Source organism: Panthera pardus, unplaced genomic scaffold, assembly GCF_024362965.1.
Source record: "Panthera pardus isolate Hobbes unplaced genomic scaffold, ASM2436296v1 HiC_scaffold_16, whole genome shotgun sequence".
NCBI classification, from domain to species: domain Eukaryota; kingdom Metazoa; phylum Chordata; class Mammalia; order Carnivora; family Felidae; genus Panthera; species Panthera pardus.
The window spans coordinates 81,698,393-81,715,544 of record NW_026526721.1 but is presented as its reverse complement, the minus strand read 5'-3'; the positions used below and the strand labels follow the sequence as shown (position 1 = coordinate 81,715,544).

Below are 17,152 nucleotides of genomic sequence, written 5' to 3'. Positions count from 1 at the left end.
AATTTACTTGCAATGAAATGCATACATCTTGAATATACATTTGCTGAACTTTAACAAATGTATATACTTTTGTAGCCCAAACCTCTGTCAAGATTAGCATCAACCCAGAAAGTACCCTCATGACACCTCCCAGTCAGTTCCTGCTTCACTGGAATTGTAATGAGAAATTGGGAGATGTTTTATCAAGGAACGGTAGTCAGATGCTGTTTTTAATTAATTTTCTCTTTTTCTTGCTGTCTGTTAACTGTGATGGTTTGTTGTTTTTTTGTTTTTTTTTGGCCTTCTCTTCACTTAGATGGATCCTTCCAGTGTTCCGTTGCTGGCCTGGCACTTTGTGGCAGTGCATAATTACGTGAATCCCATGCTTGCCTTCTGCAGAGGAGATGTTGTTCATTTTCTGTTGGTAAATCCTGATATGATACTAGATTTGTTAAGTCTTTTATCATAATATTTTTTCCCGATTTACCAGTGATTTAATATTGATTGTGTCAAAGAAATATGCTATTATAATTCTTTGGAGAGAGAGTGATCATTTATTTTAATTTAGGGCTTTAGTGACTAACATGGAAAACAACTGATCACCTCAGCTCCGTGCCCCTTCATGGTGTATTCCTCAGTTCCAACTCCTTTGACCAACAAATAATGGTTTATGTGTATGTATAAATATATAAATGTTCATGTGTCTATTAAAGGCTTACCTATCTACATATGCTGTATTTATTAGACAACAGGTATCATTGGTCACGTTCTGTGCTCTCTACACTGATGGACATAGACACAGTTGAAGGAAGTCTCAAACATTTCTTCTTTCACATAACTTCAAGTATTGTTGGAGAGACAAAACCAGTATGCTCATTACTACTAGGGAGACCACTATGTTTAAGGATTCAGCTATGTGATGAGAACTAAAAGTTGATGTAAGTTCAGAGTATGGAGAGATTTGTATGGACTGGGTAGGCCCTGTAAGACTCTATGAAGGATATATGGCCAATATCACAGGAGGGGTGGGTATGCATATTGGGAGAAGTAAGGTGAACTGAAGTTACAGAGGTAAGAATGTCTGCATAATCTCTTCTTGGGTTTCCTAGCTCAGTAAAGCAAGGACACAACTGTTCACCTAGTTTCTCCAGCTAGAAACCCAGGGGTTGCCTTTCACTTCCCTTTCTCCTTTCATTTCTGCTTCTTCACTGCTTCCTTTTGACTCTGTCTCCAACATCTCCTGAATTTATCCCCCCCCCCTTTTTTTTTTTTACTCCCCCATGGCTGCTTCCCTAGCCTAAACCACTGACATTTCTTTTAGCTGTGGCTCTGGCAGAGCTTTCTAACCAGGTGCTAGCCTTGGTGTCTTTGCATATGCTCTCACCTCTGCCAGGGAAGCTCTGTGCTCTCTTCTGCTTTATCCTACCTAAATAATGATTAACATTGTCTTCCCTGACTTCCTGAACTGTTCCCTGCTACATACACCCATAAGACCTTCTGTGTTCTCCTTTGGTAATATTCAGCACTTTTAAAATTACATGTCTAATATTTTTCTTCATCATTAGAGTGAAAGCTCCGTAAGTCTAAGGATTCCAGCAATGCGGACAGTGCCTATATGTAGTCGATGCTTAATAAATGTTTAATGAGAGTGAGAAACCTGTGGAAAATAAAGTTGAATATATGGTGTAGATTTTTATTCGGTGTGGCAAACAAAAGCCTGTGTACCAAATCTGGCCAACTGTTTTTTAAATAAAGTTTTATTGGAACACAGTCATGCCCATTTGATTATGTATTATTTGTGGCAGCTTTCACACTACAGTGGCAGGAATGAGCAGTTGTTACAGGACTGTGTAGTCCACAGAACCTAGAATATTTATTACGTGGCCTTTTACAGAAAAAGTTTGGTGACCCCCTGATCTAGTTTACATAATTGGCCTAGATTGGTAACGAGGAGTTGTCACAGGTTCTTAGGTAATTAAAGAGATAAAGATGTGATTAAAGTGGTATTTTAGGAAGATCAATGTAGAAGTAGGAGAAAGAATAGATTATAGGTGGTAGCAGGGAAATGGAGCGTTTTGTTCTTGTGTCAAAGCAGGTGTGAGGTTTTTAGACAAGGATGCTTGGTTGCAGTGAGAGTTAGGGATGACATTTTAAAGGAAAGATGAAGCTTCTTATCCTACTGCATCTGGAAACTGAAGGACATGAATGAAACATTGTGATTCTGACTTTGCATTTTAGAAGCATGAACTATTTGAAAGGTTAGGGTTACAGAGGATTTGAATGTATTGAGATAGAAGTGAAGGTGTGATTCTTAAGTGTTCTCTCAGGGAATGTCCTCCGGGCAGATGGCAATCCAGGTCTGCAGTGCAAGTGAGAATTTCAGAATAGAGATGTAGTTGAAGCTGTGAAGATCAAAAGCCAGAGCATACATAACCTTGGTGGGCACTCACAAGGGAAAGGAAAAAAAAACAAAAGTCAAGAAAGAATAAAGGCACCAATAAAGGCACCCAGAGGTAGAAGGGGAAGTAAGATGGTATGGTGTCACACAGGAGACAGGAAAGGTTTCTGGACCATGTCAGTTTCAGGGTAATAGCATTATTAAATAAAGATCAAGGGGGAAGACTGAAGATAAGACCACTGGATATGCAAATGTTCTTGATTAGAAACTTTTCAGAGGACTGAATATCAATGGGATGAATATCAATATCAATATCACTGTGGAAGCCACAGTGTAGAGCCTTGTTAAAGAAATGGGTGTGTAGGAGAACAAATTCACATAATCATTGCATTTAGCCAAAAGAGGAAAGACAATGATTAAATGTCTGTAAGAAACAAATCAAGGAAAGGCTTTTTGCTTTTGTTTTTTAATTTGAAGATAGAAAAGTCAGAAACATGTTGGATAGCAAAAGGAAAAGGGACCTTTAAAGGGAGTGTGAATGAATATGCCAGCAAGGGAGGGGTAATATTAAACAGTGATGGAGGGGGTGGAATTTAGAGTGTATAGAAATGAAGGGATTTTCTTTAGCAAGGGCTCCAGTGAATCTTAGGAGAATAGGTAACGTTGGCATTATTTTTTGTTTGTTTGTGAAACACTGTCAGCATATGCCAAATAGGGAACAATTTGGTGCTTATTTTCATTTTTCAAAGGAGGAAACTGAGAAAGAGTAAGTGATTGGCCCTTGGTCACACAGCTATAATAGTGGAGCTGAAACACATTCTCCTTCTGCTAGAGTATCATTTCTTACAGGGGAAGTGACTTAGTGAACCAAAGATGAGAGAACATGAAGGGCCTGCATTAAGAGGTCTCAGTTGTTAAGGTGTCTGGAGAGGTCAACACTGTAAGTGATTGGAGCAAAGAGACATTGGGGCTTAAAGGGAAAGGAAGACATCTACAACACTACTATGGGAGAGTGTAAGAGAACCCAGGTTGGATGGGATGTCATGCATTTCAGGAGGGTTGGATTACTACTGTGTCTCTTTTTCAGTGCTCTGTCACCTTGGAGTAGAAGTAGAGAAAGCAAATTATAAGGATGATTAAAGATTAGAGACTGTATGTACACATACGTAAATAAAATATTGACACTTGAGCTTCTCTTGGGAAATTTTGGGTCTATTTCAGCTGTAATAGCATACTTCAGAAAAGTCTAGTTTTGTCACAGCCTCCTTCTTGTTTTTTTTTTTTTAATGACCTGTTTGACTATCACACCATGTTGTCAATCCCATTTTATGCTTAACTCTAGCTAAGTACAGTCACTGATGGGATGAAGTTAGTTTGTTCTGAATTATAGTAGAGTGAAAATACATGAAGTACTGACAACTAGACCACTGTCACATATGCCTTGGATTTCACTACAGATCATGGTGTGAATGTTTTTTTTCATTTGCGTAATAGTTTCTGTAGTTGCCAGTACTTCTGGGCTTATCCATAATGTGAATGGAAATCATTTTCTAGGTGGAGTATAATTAAGTACCTAAAAACAAGTCCCTCAAAAAGCAGCTGGTGTTTAGGTGTTTTTATTTCATCATCAGGTGAAGAGAGATGAGTCTGGAGCAATACATGTTACTAAGCAAAAGCATCTTCACCTCTACTATGACCTCATCAACTTCACTGTGAGTATTATTCACATTGATGTGCCCCATTCATTTCATGTCATTGTTTTGAGTCCGTGGTGTATTTGAGCTACCAGGATTTCTGTCATGAACCATGACCTTTAGGATTATGTAAAATATGGACAGAAGTGAAGTTCTGTTTATACTGAATGGAGTCTGAGTTTGGTGTGATGCCATCATATTTTTAATTGCCTTTCAGCCTTATGTCCTGTTGAACACCGACAGGATTAGGAAAAGTTTTCTCTGATGTCCTGATTAGTTCAAAGGGGTGTTCAGAAGAATTTGGGTGGATTTCTTAAAGATCATTGCCTGGCTTTCTTGGTAAACACACTTTTGTACTTTTGGGCTTGTCCTAATTGGTTCAGGAGTTTATGTAATTCTTTTTTCGTGGCTAAAAGCTTAGCAGAATTTTCTCTATACGATACCTCTCAGTCCTTCCTGAGCAACTTGTTGGTTTAAAAAAAGAGAGTATGTCTTTTTTGTATCAAATTTTATCTTTTCTTTTTCAAATGGTGTGTCCATTTTGTAAGTAGTGTAATTATAATATTTCTAGGTTTCTATCATTAATCCTTTTGGCATATCAATATCCAGTGAAATATTCTATATATGCATGAATATAGGCAACCTTAGATAAGAGACAGTGCCTCATTTTTCTAATAAAATGGCTAAAAAGAGTTACTCCCCTAACTTGATGATATGTAACTTTTTAGGATATAGATGAAATGATCTTTTCTTTATAATATACAGTTTATTAGTTGCACATTGGCTTTTCATCTCACATATAGACTATAAATTTAGAAATAATACTTTTTTCCGTACTCATTTCATAAAGTAATTTTGTTCAAGTTCTTCTCATGAATGTAAGAAATCAGTGTCTTTTTCATCACCAGAGCCCCTGTTGAATTATCTAACAGTTTCCTAGAATTCTTCATCATTACTTCTGTTTAAGATATTTGAGATATGGCACTTCTAAAATCTGCGTGTAATTCTGTCCCTGGAAAATTTTCCCTCGACCACAAGTAGCCATTCTCTGAATAGGAAGGCAGTAGGTGTTTTCATTTGTCCTGTGGCTTACCCATGATGCGACACTAACTGCATTGCTTTACAAGTTACCATTAAAAGGCTTGTTTACAACAATGTCAGCAGTTGCAGTCGTGAGGGTCTAATCTTCGAAATAATTGCTAAGCCTGCTGACACTCTTTGTCATTCTCTCTGTTTTAACCAGGTGACCTGTGAAAGCATCTAATATGATGTGATTAAAATGACACTTTATTTCTATGGTCTTCTTTCCAAAAACCTATATAGCTCGAGTCTACTCATGAGAAAAGCACTAGACAAATCCTGAATGAATTACATTCTAAAAAATACCTGACCAGTGCTCTTTAAAACTGTTAAAGTTGGGGCACCTGGGTGGCTCGGTTGAGCATCCAACTCTTGATTTTGGCTCAGATTATGATCCCAGGGTTGTGGGATCGAGCCCCACATCCGCTCCACAGAGTGTGGAGCCTGCTTGAGATTGTTTCTCTCTCTCCCTCTGCTCCTCTCCCCTGTTTGTGTGCTCTCTCTCTCTCTAAAACAAAACAAAACAAAACTGTTAAAGTTATCGAAAACAAGGGAAGTATAAAAAAAAAAAAAAACTGTCATAGCCAAGAGGAGCCTAAGAAGACGTGACAACTAAATGTAATGCAGTTCCCTGAATGAGAGCCTGAGACAGAAAAGGGACATTAGATAAAAATGAAGTGACTCTGAATGAAGTATGGATCTCAGTTAAAACTATGTATCAATATTGATTTTGGCAACTGTACTGATACAAGAAATTAATAGTAGGGGAAACTGTGTGCGGGACCGTAAGAGAAATCTCTGCACTGTCCTCAATTTTTCTGTAAATCTAAAACTGTAGTAAAAATAAAAAGTTTATTTTAAAAAACAGAATTGTGAACATGGCTAAAACTTAGCCAAATCTATTAATTATTACTGTGATTTGTTTTCATATTTGATGCTGCAAAGAGTTCCAAACCTGTCTGTAAAAATTCAAATAAGATATTTTACAGATAAGTGGTAATCTGGATTCAGGTATTCTTTTTTTCCTGTATTCTGTGAAGATACCTAAGTAATTTTTGACTTGAATTACCTAGATGATGATCTTGCTTGTATTTGTGAAAGGAGCCTATCTTTATAAAAATCCAAACAAAGAAGATAGCAACACTGGTTCTGACTGATAAGTGGAATGGTAAATAAAGAACAGATGTATACCCTCCTTAAAAAAAATAGGATGATAAATATTTTTCAAAACTGATGATCTCTCTGTAAAATGTATGACCGTTAGATTTTTCTCCCTGTAAAAAAAAAAAAAAAAAACTAGCACTAAGGTTGTATAAGGCTAATAATGTGTCTTTCCTAAATGATACTTTGTTTTTTAAAATAATGAAGAGAGCACCTTGTAAGTGGTCTTTGTAAAGTCTTGAGTATCAAACTCCCTGTTCTGTGAGAGAGAATTTTTGGGGGGAAAACCAAAACAGAGAAACACCCTTCCCTTACAGTAGCCACTATACGGTGACAGAATGCATTTTCAGCATGTTAAAATGTATCCACTTTAACTTGGTTTTTTTTATATGGCATTATGCAGATAATCTCTGATGACATGGAATAGGTCATATAAATAAAACAACATGAATGCCAGAGAGAGTGTAGGAGAAGCACTCTATTCTGGCTTATTTAGAATTCTAGTTGAGCAGCTTTTAAAACTCCATTTATTTCCTGGGGAAGGATTGAAATTTAAAAAAAAAAATCATTTTGAAAATAAGAAATCTTATATAAAACCCAAGAAATTTATCAAAATGGCATCCTTCAGAAGATTTTTAATATTATTATTAAGTTATTCTAAAATTATAATAGTACTTATTAAAGAAAATTTGGAACATAGAGAAATAGAAAAGCAAAGGACTCTCCCATAATTGGTAGGGAGGTTTTAAAGGAAATACATGTTTTAAACAGCTTCTGTTTTAAAACATATATAAACGCTAACAATCATTTGACCACCCAGGTTTAGGAGGTTTGTTTGCCCTTTTTAAAAATTAATATCAGAAACACAAGAAATGCATATTTTGTCATTTTCCTTAAGTCGTTTGTGCCAGTGTACCTTATAATTGTACTGAAACTAACATATCCTGTAATATATCTGTTAAAGCTCTTAGTTACCTTTTTTAAATACTAGGAGTCATTTTAACACTGTCAGACTCAATACTGTGTTGTGCACTGTCACCCACTACAGTGTAGCCACTACTGTCACCAGAGTAGTTCTTGCTGTGATTGTTTGTTATCAAGTTACTGAATGGATAAAATCCTCAACGTAATTTAACCTGAGTGGCCAGGCTTCCTTTTTGTCTTGAATGATGTGGGATGGGCCTCACGTTTGTTTTGTGGTGTGCTTGATTTGCAGTGGATAAACTCACGTACAGTTGTGCTCTTGGACAGTGTGGAGAAGTTGCATGTGATCGACCGGCAGACTCAAGAGGAATTGGAAACAGTGGAGATCTCAGAAGTTCAGTTGGTCTATAACAGCAGCCATTTCAAATCCCTAGCCACCGGAGGAAATGTTAGCCAGGCACTGGTAAGGGCAATCCATTATCTTAGTACTGCTTTGATAAACTTGGTATTTTGTTGTTTGTTTTAGAAATAGGAACTGAGGAGTTAGTTAGGTGTTTCTTTAAAAGCTACTAGATTGAAGTGGATATGGGTGTGTTTATGAGTCTTCAGGGATGTGAACTAAAACAGTAATTCCTGTTGTCTTCTATTAAAAAAATGTGACTAATATAATACCAAAGAATTTTAACTTTTATACTAAAATAATAAAATGAAATTGAAAATTTATGAGAAAGAAATTATAAAAGCAGAATATTTTAGGAAGTTTAATATGGTGGCAATAAGCCTGATAGATTTAAGGGCTGAATGACTGGAGACAAATAGCCTGTGAGGCTTTGGAAATATTTGGGTGATTGGTAAAGGCTTTAGCAGATGTGGTGGCTGTGGGAACTAAAAGGTAAAGATGGCTCTGAGAGGAGGAAAGAAGTTTCTTTAGAAACAGGTATATGAAATGTAGGAGTCGAGAGAGAAGGAAGACACAAGTATGATCTTAGTGTTAATTTTACTGTATTTTAAGCAACCACAATGATAGCCTTTTGCTAAAGGCAGTTTTACACATGCAGTTTGCAGTTAAATTTCTTTGAATTGTGATCTCTTGTTTCCAAAAGCAATAATTTCTAAGCAGGAAATTTAGAGGCTTTCCTGGTTAATTTCTTGGAAGAAAAAAGTAATGATGTTCATATTTAATGAGCATCTACTGTGTGATATGCAGCCATTGGTCACATCTCGCTGAGATATTAGGACTTCAGCGTTTAAAAAATATGTGAAAGGGTCTTCCATCCTCAGAATTTAGAAACCAAGAAAATCCAGACTAAGAAATGGTAATGCAGTAGAGTTCACTAAAGACTAATTATTATCCCACACTTACGTATTTTCTTGTGTTAGAATGGTTATTAAAAATGGTGTTTGACTTTGAACTTGTACTTTTGGCCAAGATGGATTAGTGGGCACTGATTAACTCTCCCATATAGAAGAAAGAAAGAAAGAAAAAAACTTTTCAAGATACTGGCTACCAGGTAGTGAAGGCCAGCAATCTCTGACAAAATGGGAAACAAATGGCATGAGCCCTGTTATTATCCTAGCTTCTAGCCTAGAGAGAGTTTCTAGCTGTAGCTCAGGGGTGAGGGACCCACTTGGAGTCCGAAGGACTCTATAAACTGAGACTGTGGAAGACTAAGGTGGGTTGAGTTTACAGGACAGTGTAGGACAGTGTACTGGAGAGGACAGACAGCACCATACCTGTGGTTCCCTTTGGGTGTTCAGCAGACAGTTGATCAACAGATACATATGAGGGAACTCCAAGAACTATGTGATAGGTTTGGAAGGAACTGTATCCAGTGCTCGCACTGGCTTGTTTATACCAGCCAGAATGGAAAGCTTCATGATTTATAGGGCATTGGGTAGAATACTCAGGTTATATCTTGGTTCGGTAGTGGGTAATAATTAGGACCAGAATAAACACTGCTCTGGTCCCTACTACAGATCTTAAAAGCAAGACCAGAAAGAATCAAACTGTTTCCACGTAACTTAACTACCTCACAAAACAAAGCACAAGAATATTTTTTTTGTAATGTTTTATTTATTTATTTTGAGAGGGAGAGTGAGTGTGAGCATGGAGGGGGCAGAGAGAATCCCAAGTAGGCTCTGCTCGGTTGGCGCAGAGACTGACACTGGGCTCCATCTCACAAGCCAAAAGATCGTGATCTGAGCCAAAATCAAGAGTAGGACACTCAACCAACTGAGACACCCAGGTGCCCCCCAAAAGCACAGGAATATCAATAGGAAAACAGAAATGTCCAGAACCCAACAAGATAAAATTCACAGTGTCTGCCATTCAGTCAGAGATTACTAGGCATGTAAAGAAGAAGAGAAACACAATTTAGAGTGAGGAGACAAATCAATCAAAACTGACTTAGACTGGAAACAGATGTTAGAATTAGCAGACAAGGACATACAGTTATTATAACTATAGCCCATATATCCAAAAAGTTAAGTAGTGACATGAAGGATATTTAGAAAAGTACAAATCTAACTTCTAGAGATAAAAATTACAGTGCTTGAAATGAAAAATGCCCTGGATGAGATTAATGTTAGAGAGTAGACCTTATAGGAACATTAGTGAACATGAAGATAGAGCAATAGAATTTATCCAAAATGAAACACAGAAAAAATAATTTAAAAAAATATTTGTGACCTGTGAGACACATTGAGTAGGCTAACATATGAGCAGTTGGAATCTCTGAAGAAAAGGAGAAGAGGGGCACCTGATTAGCTCAGTCGGTTAAGCATCATATTTCAGCTCAGGTCATGATCTTGTGGTTTGTGGGTTTGAGCCCCATGTTGGGCTCTGTGCTGACAGCTCAGAGCCTGGAGCCTGCTTCAGATTCTGTGTCTCCTTCTGTCTCTGTTCCTCCCCCACTTGTACTCTGTCTCTCTCTGTCTCTCAAAAATAAATAAAAATGTTTAAAAAAAAAAAAGAGGAAGAAAATGGAAGAAGGAATGATCAAAAACTTTCCAAAACTATAAACACAAATTTTCAAGAAGCTCAGCGAACCCTGGACTTCAAGCTGTATTACAAAGCTGTAATCATCAAGACAGTATGGTACTGGCACAAGAACAGACACTCAGATCAATGGAACAGAATAGAGAACCCAGAAATGGACCCACAAACGTATGGTCAACTAATCTTTGACAAAGCAGGAAAGAATATCCAATAGAATAAAGACAGTGTCTCTTCAGCAAGTGGTGCTGGGAAAACTGGATAGCGACATGCAGAAGAATGAACCTGGGCCACTTTCTTACACCACATACAAAAATAAACTCAAAATGGATGAAAGACCTCAATGTAAGACAGGAAGCCATCAAAATCCTAGAGGAGAAAGCAGGCAAAAACCTCTTTGACCTTGGCTGCAGCAACTTCTGACTCAACACCTCTCCGGAGGCAAGGGAAACAAAAGCAAAAATGAACTATTGGGACCTCATCAAAATAAAAAGCTTCTGCACAGTGAAGGAAACAATCAGCAAAACTAAAAGGCAACCGACGGAATGGGAGAAGATATTTGCAAACAGCATATCAGATAAAGGGTTAGTATCCAAAATCTATAAAGAACTTATCAAACTCAACACCCAAAAAACAAATAATCCAGTGAAGAAATGGGCAAAAGACATCAATAGACATACAGATGGCCAACTGACACATGAAAAAATGCTCAACATCACTCATCATCAGGGAAATACAAATCAAAACCACAATGAGATACCACCTTACACCTGTCAGAATGGCTAACATTAACAACTCAGGCAATGACAGATGTTGGTGAGGATGTGGAGAAAGGATCTCTTTTGCATTGTTGGTGGGAATGCAAACTGGTGCAGCCATTCTGGAAAGCACTGTGGAGGTTCCTCAAAAAATTGAAACTAGAACAACCCTACGACCCAGCAATTGCACTACTAGGCATTTATCCACGGGATACAGGTGTGCTGTTTCGAAGGGACACATGCACCCCCCCCCCCCATGTTTATAGCAACACTGTCAACAATAGCCAAAGTATGGAAAGAGCCCAAATGTACATTGATGGATGAATGGATAAAGAAGATGTGGTATATATATACAATGGAGTATTACTCAGCAATCAAAAAGAATGAAATCTTGCCATTTGCAACTACGTGGATGGAACTGGGGGATATTATGCTAAGCGAAATTAGTCAGAGAAAGACAAATATATGACTTCACTCATATGAGGATTTTAAGATACGAAAACAGATGAACCATAAGGAAGGGAAGCAAAAATATAAAAACTGGGAGGGGGACCAAAACATAAGAGACTCTCAAATATGGAGAACAAACAGAGGGTTGCTGGAGGGGTTGTGGGAGTGGGGGTTGGGCTAAATGGGTAAGGGGCATTAAGGAATCTACTCCTGAAATCATTGTTGCACTATATGCTAACTAACTTAGATGTAAATTAAAAAAATAAAATTAAAAAAAAAGAAGCTCAGCAAACCCAAGCACAAGTAAAATAAAACCGTATATAGATTGTTCAAAATAAGTAGTTAAAGAGAAAAATATTAAAGCAGCTAGAGAAGAAAGGCACATTAAATGCAGAAGAGCAACAGTAAGTATGAAAGCAGATTCCTCATCAGAAACAATTTGAGCAATCTCCAAAGATATATGGATGGTCAATAAGCATAGCCAACATGTTCTGCGTTGTTAATCATTAAGGAAATGCATATCAAAACGCAATGAGATATTCACTTCATACCCACTAGGCCGGCTGTAACTAAAAACATCGACAGTCATAAGTATTGGTGAAGATAAGGAAAAAATGGGACTGTTATATGCTGCTGGTGGGAAATGGTACAGCTGCTGTGGAAAACATTGTGGCAGTTCCTCAAAATGTTAAACATATTCATAAGGATTCATTTGAGCAATTCTCCTAGGTATATACCTAGGAGAAGTGAAAATATGTCCACAGAAACACTTGTTCGCAAATGTTCATGGCAGCATTATTCATAATAGCCAAAAAATGGAAACAGTCCAATGTCCACCACTTGGTAAGTGGATGAATAAAAAGTGACATAGCCATGTAATAGAATACTGTCCCACAATAAAAAGGATGAATTACTGACACGTGCTACAACATGGATGGATGAACCTTTTCAAAAACTATGTTAAGTGAAAGAAGCCATATGGAAAGATTGATTCTGTGAGATGTCCAGAAAAGCCAAGTTGACGGAGATAGATGTAGAGTAGTGGTTACTTGAGAGTGGGAGTGGGAATAAGGATTGACTGGAAATGAATACAAGGGGTCTTTGTGGATTGATGGAAATGTTCTAAAACTGGATTTTAGTGATGGTTGGGCAACTGTAAATGTATTAAAATTATTGAATTTTACATTTAATGAGTGAATTATGTGGTATGGTTGGGCAACTGTAAATGTATTAAAATTATTGAATTTTACATTTAATGAGTGAATTATGTGGTATATAAATTATATCTCAGCACTGTTATTTAGCAAGAGCTATTGACTGTTTAAAACAAAAATAATGTAATGTTTATGATAATGTGGAAGTAGTGTGTATGATGAAAATAGTGCATAGCAGGGAGTGGGGCATAGAAGTATATCATTATAAGGATTTACATTATCCATCAAATAGTATGATATTACTTAAATGTAGATAGAGATGAGTTAAAGTTACATGTTGTAAACACTAGAGGAATCGCTGAAAAAAAGATGTGTAACTAAATAAGTTAATAGTAGTGACAAAATGGAATGTTAAAAAATATTAAATTCAGTGAAGCCTAAAAAATAGGAACAGACAATACAAGTAGAAAAAACAGTTAATATGATCATCAATCTAAAGCCAACCATATCAATTACAGCAAGTGGAAATAGTCTAAAGATTTCAATTAAAAGGTAGATTGTCAGACTGGATAAAGAAATTTAAGAACCAAATCTGTGCTGTGGACAAAACGCATTAAGTACGAAGACCTAGATAAATTAAAAGATGATAGAAAAAGACATACCCTGCAAACTCTAATCATAATCACTAGATTTCAGAGTAGGAAATATTGTCTGAGATAAAGAGAAATTTCAAATTGGTAAAAAGGGGTTACAAGAAGATAAACCATCTTAAAGATTTAAGCACCCAATGTCAGACCTCCAATACATATGAAACAAACACTGACAGAATGGAAAGGAGAAACTTACAAACCACAATTACACAAAACTCCTTTTGGTCATTAATAGAATTAGTAGACAGAAAATCATTAAAGGTGTGGAAGACTTAGACACTATTGATTGACCAATTGACCTAAGTGACATTTACAGAATATTCCACCAAACAAAAGCAAGTTACAAACTTTTTTCAAGAGCACGTGGAGTATGCACCAATATAGGTTATATAAGCCATAAAACAAACTTTCATAAATTGTTGAAGGAATCATCAGAGTAAGTCTGGGAAGAACCCAAATATTTGGGATTTAAACCACACTTTTATAAATAACCCATGAGTCAAAGAAGAAATCTCAGAGGAAATTGGAATATATTTTAAACTGCATGAAAATGAAATTACGACATATCAAAATCTGGGGCCTACAGTTAAATCAGTTTTTAAGAGTAACTTATAGCATTAAATACGTATATTAGGAAAGAAGAAAAATCTCAAATTAATGCCCTAAGCTTCTACCTTAATTAAGGAAATAGAGAAATATAACTTAGATTGAAGAAAGAAATAAAAAGGTGAACACCAATCAATTAAATAGAAAATCAACAGACCTTAGAGAAAATCAAAGGAATCAAAAGCTGGTTCTTTAAAAGAGAAATAAAATTGATAAGCCTCTAGTGAGACTAATTAAGGAAAAGGGAAGACACAGTTACCAGTATCAGGAATGGAAAAGGTGTCATCACTGTAGAGAGTATAGATATTAAAAAGATAATGTGCATAATTTTATGCCAATGAATTCAACAACTTTTGGTGAAATGGAAAAATTCTTTGGAATGCACAGATTACCAAAGCTGACTCAAAAGCAATAGAAAGTCTAAGTCACTGTACATCAGTTAAAGAAATGATTGGTTCTCTACAGAGAAGCCCCAGGCCCAGACAGCTTCACTGGTGAAGTCTATCATATTTAAGGAAAAAAAAAAAAACTGTACACAAAAATCTTTAAAAAATGGAGGAAAAGGGAGCATGTAACTCTTTTTATGAGATTAGATTGATGATAAAATCAGACAAAGATACTACAATAGAGAACACTACAGATTAATATCCTCATAAGCATAGAAGCAAAAATACTCAAAATATTAGCAAATGGAAATAAGCAATGTATAATAAGAGTACTAAAATGAGCAAATGGTGTTTATCCAAGGCATGCAAGGGTGCTTAACATTCAAAATCAATATAATTTACCGTACTAGTTGATTGTAAAAGAAAAACCATAATATCATCTCAGAAGTAAGTATTTGACAAAGTTCGATAGCCATTCCTGAGAAAATTCACGGCAAACTGGGAATAGAAGGGAACTTTTTCAACCTGATAATCAAGGGCATCTACAAAATCTTAAAGCTAACATCATACTTAAAGTAGTATTGCCAAAAAAACCCCCCAAAATCAAAGATGCTGATTCTGATCAAGCATCTTCTAGAGAAAATATGGAAGACAGAGGAACATGTTAAAACATTCCATGTGGATGCAGTTAGCAAAATCCAGATAGTGGGAAACTATGGAATTAAGCGTTCCAGTTTCTTCAGCAGTTAACTTCAAGGAAAATAAAGGTTTGAGAGAGATGGAGTCAAACCTATAAATTAAAAGAAAATTAAGGCACCTATCAGCCAGCTCCAACATGTGGCCTTTCATTGGATCTTAGATTTAGTCAAATGAAATGTAGAAAAAGCAAAAACAAAACAACAAAAATCTCAACAACATTTGACATTTATGAGACCATTTGAAATCTAAACACTGGATATTTCATACTAAGGAATGATTGTTAAATTTTTAAAAATATGCTAATGAAGTTGTGGTTATGTTAAAAAGGACTAATTTATGCATATACTGAATTTTTATAAATGAAATACTCAAAGTCTGAGATTCATCTCAAAATTAGTGTATAGGGGAGTCAGTGGGAATATAGGTGAGACAAGATTGGTGATGATACTGGTAATTAATGAAGCTGATTAATGGATGGAGAGTATTCTGTCTACTTTTGGACATGTTTTTAAATTTCATAGCTTAAGTTTAAAAGTTATCCTAGTTATCAGTTATTGGCCATTTGCATATTTTGGGACATTTATAAATGTTAATATATTTAAGTTTCATGGAAACTGCATGGTTTTTCAAAGATGAAAGATGAATATCAGAAGTTTGAAACATGTTTAGGGTCATACCTTAAGTGACCGAGCCAAAATTGGCAATTCAAATTTATCACATGGTAGGTTTCATTTCTCTTTTGCTGGGCTATGCTGACTTCCATATATTATTCTGCTTTGTCTTCCAGTTTCTTCTTGTGTTTTATATTGATGTTTATTTCAAAGAACATAGAGGTGCCATTTTCAAACAGCCCTATTCTTTGTCAGAAGCAGTGAATACCTGTCTTCCAGTAATGGGCAGGTTGCAGCATTTTCCCTTTAGATTTAGAAAGTTGGCTTATTCTTCCCATTTTTGTATTATTCTGAAAAATAAAAAGGCCGTGGGTAGGCAGAGAATTAACTTTTTGCACTTTGTCTTTTCTGCCACTTCACTGACTGGCGCTTGACTGACATTTTTCCCTCACTAATTTGTAGGATAAAACTGTTGATCTAAAATGTCTGTGTAATTGACATTCTTTAAAATGTCAATTCTCTAATACATGTTATTTTTACTTTTTTTTTTATAGGCTTTGGTTGGAGAGAAGGCTTGTTATCAGTCCATCAGTAGTTACGGTGGTCAGATCTTTTACTTGGGGACAAAAGTAAGCTCTTCCACTCTGACTTGACATCTGTTTGTGCCAGGATAGTTGCGGCTGAAGGGGGTTGCTGGTACAGAGAGCAGTGCATTACAGAGTGCATATTGATCATCAGGAATCTAACACTTTTAGGGTGTGTGTGTGTGTGTGTGTGTGTGTGTGTGTGTGTGTGTGTGTGTGTGTGTATTTTATTTTTTTTTAGGGGATTTAGTTTTTAAGTAACCACTGTGCCCAGTGTGGGGCTTGTACTCACAATCCTGAGATCAACAGTTGCATGCTCTAATGACTGAGCCAGCCAGGTGCCCCTTTCAGGGGTATATAGTTGTGATTTTTAGCTAATTTATTTTGTCTTTCAGACATTTTTACTTTCATTTAGGTTCTAGGATGCTTATTTTCTTGATTCAAGGATATACTTTCATAATCTTTACATTTATGGTTTTCAAGACGAGGAAGATAGCTTATCATGTATATTTGTCATATCCTTTAGCTTAGATCAGCTTAGGATATATTAAAATGCATTGAGGTATTTGACTTAAAATAGAATCACCGGAATAGGAGCTTGCTTGTATATCAATTTGTTCCTTGCTTTTTTTTTTTTAACTTAGAGAAATATTCATTATTAAAATTCAAAATATTACAGGGATTTGGGGCATTCTTTGTTTCTTGCCAGTGGAATTAATTCCTTGGACTGCAGACTTAACTTTAAATATTTGTTTGATTTACTCTTTAATGTGGGCCCTTGAAAACCCTTTAGTAAATACTTCTAATTGTACTATGAAATATTTTTACCTAAAGAGATGTAAAATGAGATGCAGGACTGGGACAAATGTGTCTCCCAAACTAAGCTGTTAAAGATGATCATTTTAATTATTGTTTCTTTATTTTCTAGTCTGTTTATGTGATGATGCTGAGAAGCTGGAGAGAGGTGAGTTCAAAGTAATTTTATATGCTAGAGCTGTTGAATTGATTAGCATCTTAACATTG

General features: G+C 36.1%; 1 protein-coding gene across 4 annotated transcripts in view; it reads left to right on the top strand.

Moving 5' to 3' along the window:
- VPS8 (VPS8 subunit of CORVET complex) overlaps positions 1 to 17,152 on the top strand; it is a 250,605-nt gene that overhangs the window by 42,871 nt on the left and 190,582 nt on the right. For all 4 annotated transcript variants that reach the window (XR_008422497.1, XR_008422498.1, XM_019463393.2 and 1 more), the window contains exons 13-17: positions 296 to 403; positions 4,009 to 4,089; positions 7,529 to 7,699; positions 16,100 to 16,174; positions 17,058 to 17,093. Coding sequence is in view for 2 of the 4 variants with exons in the window: in XM_019463393.2 (XP_019318938.2) it covers positions 296 to 403; positions 4,009 to 4,089; positions 7,529 to 7,699; positions 16,100 to 16,174; positions 17,058 to 17,093 (471 nt within the window). In the remaining 2 variants the exon portion in view is untranslated. The remainder of the gene's footprint in view (positions 1 to 295; positions 404 to 4,008; positions 4,090 to 7,528; positions 7,700 to 16,099; positions 16,175 to 17,057; positions 17,094 to 17,152) is intronic.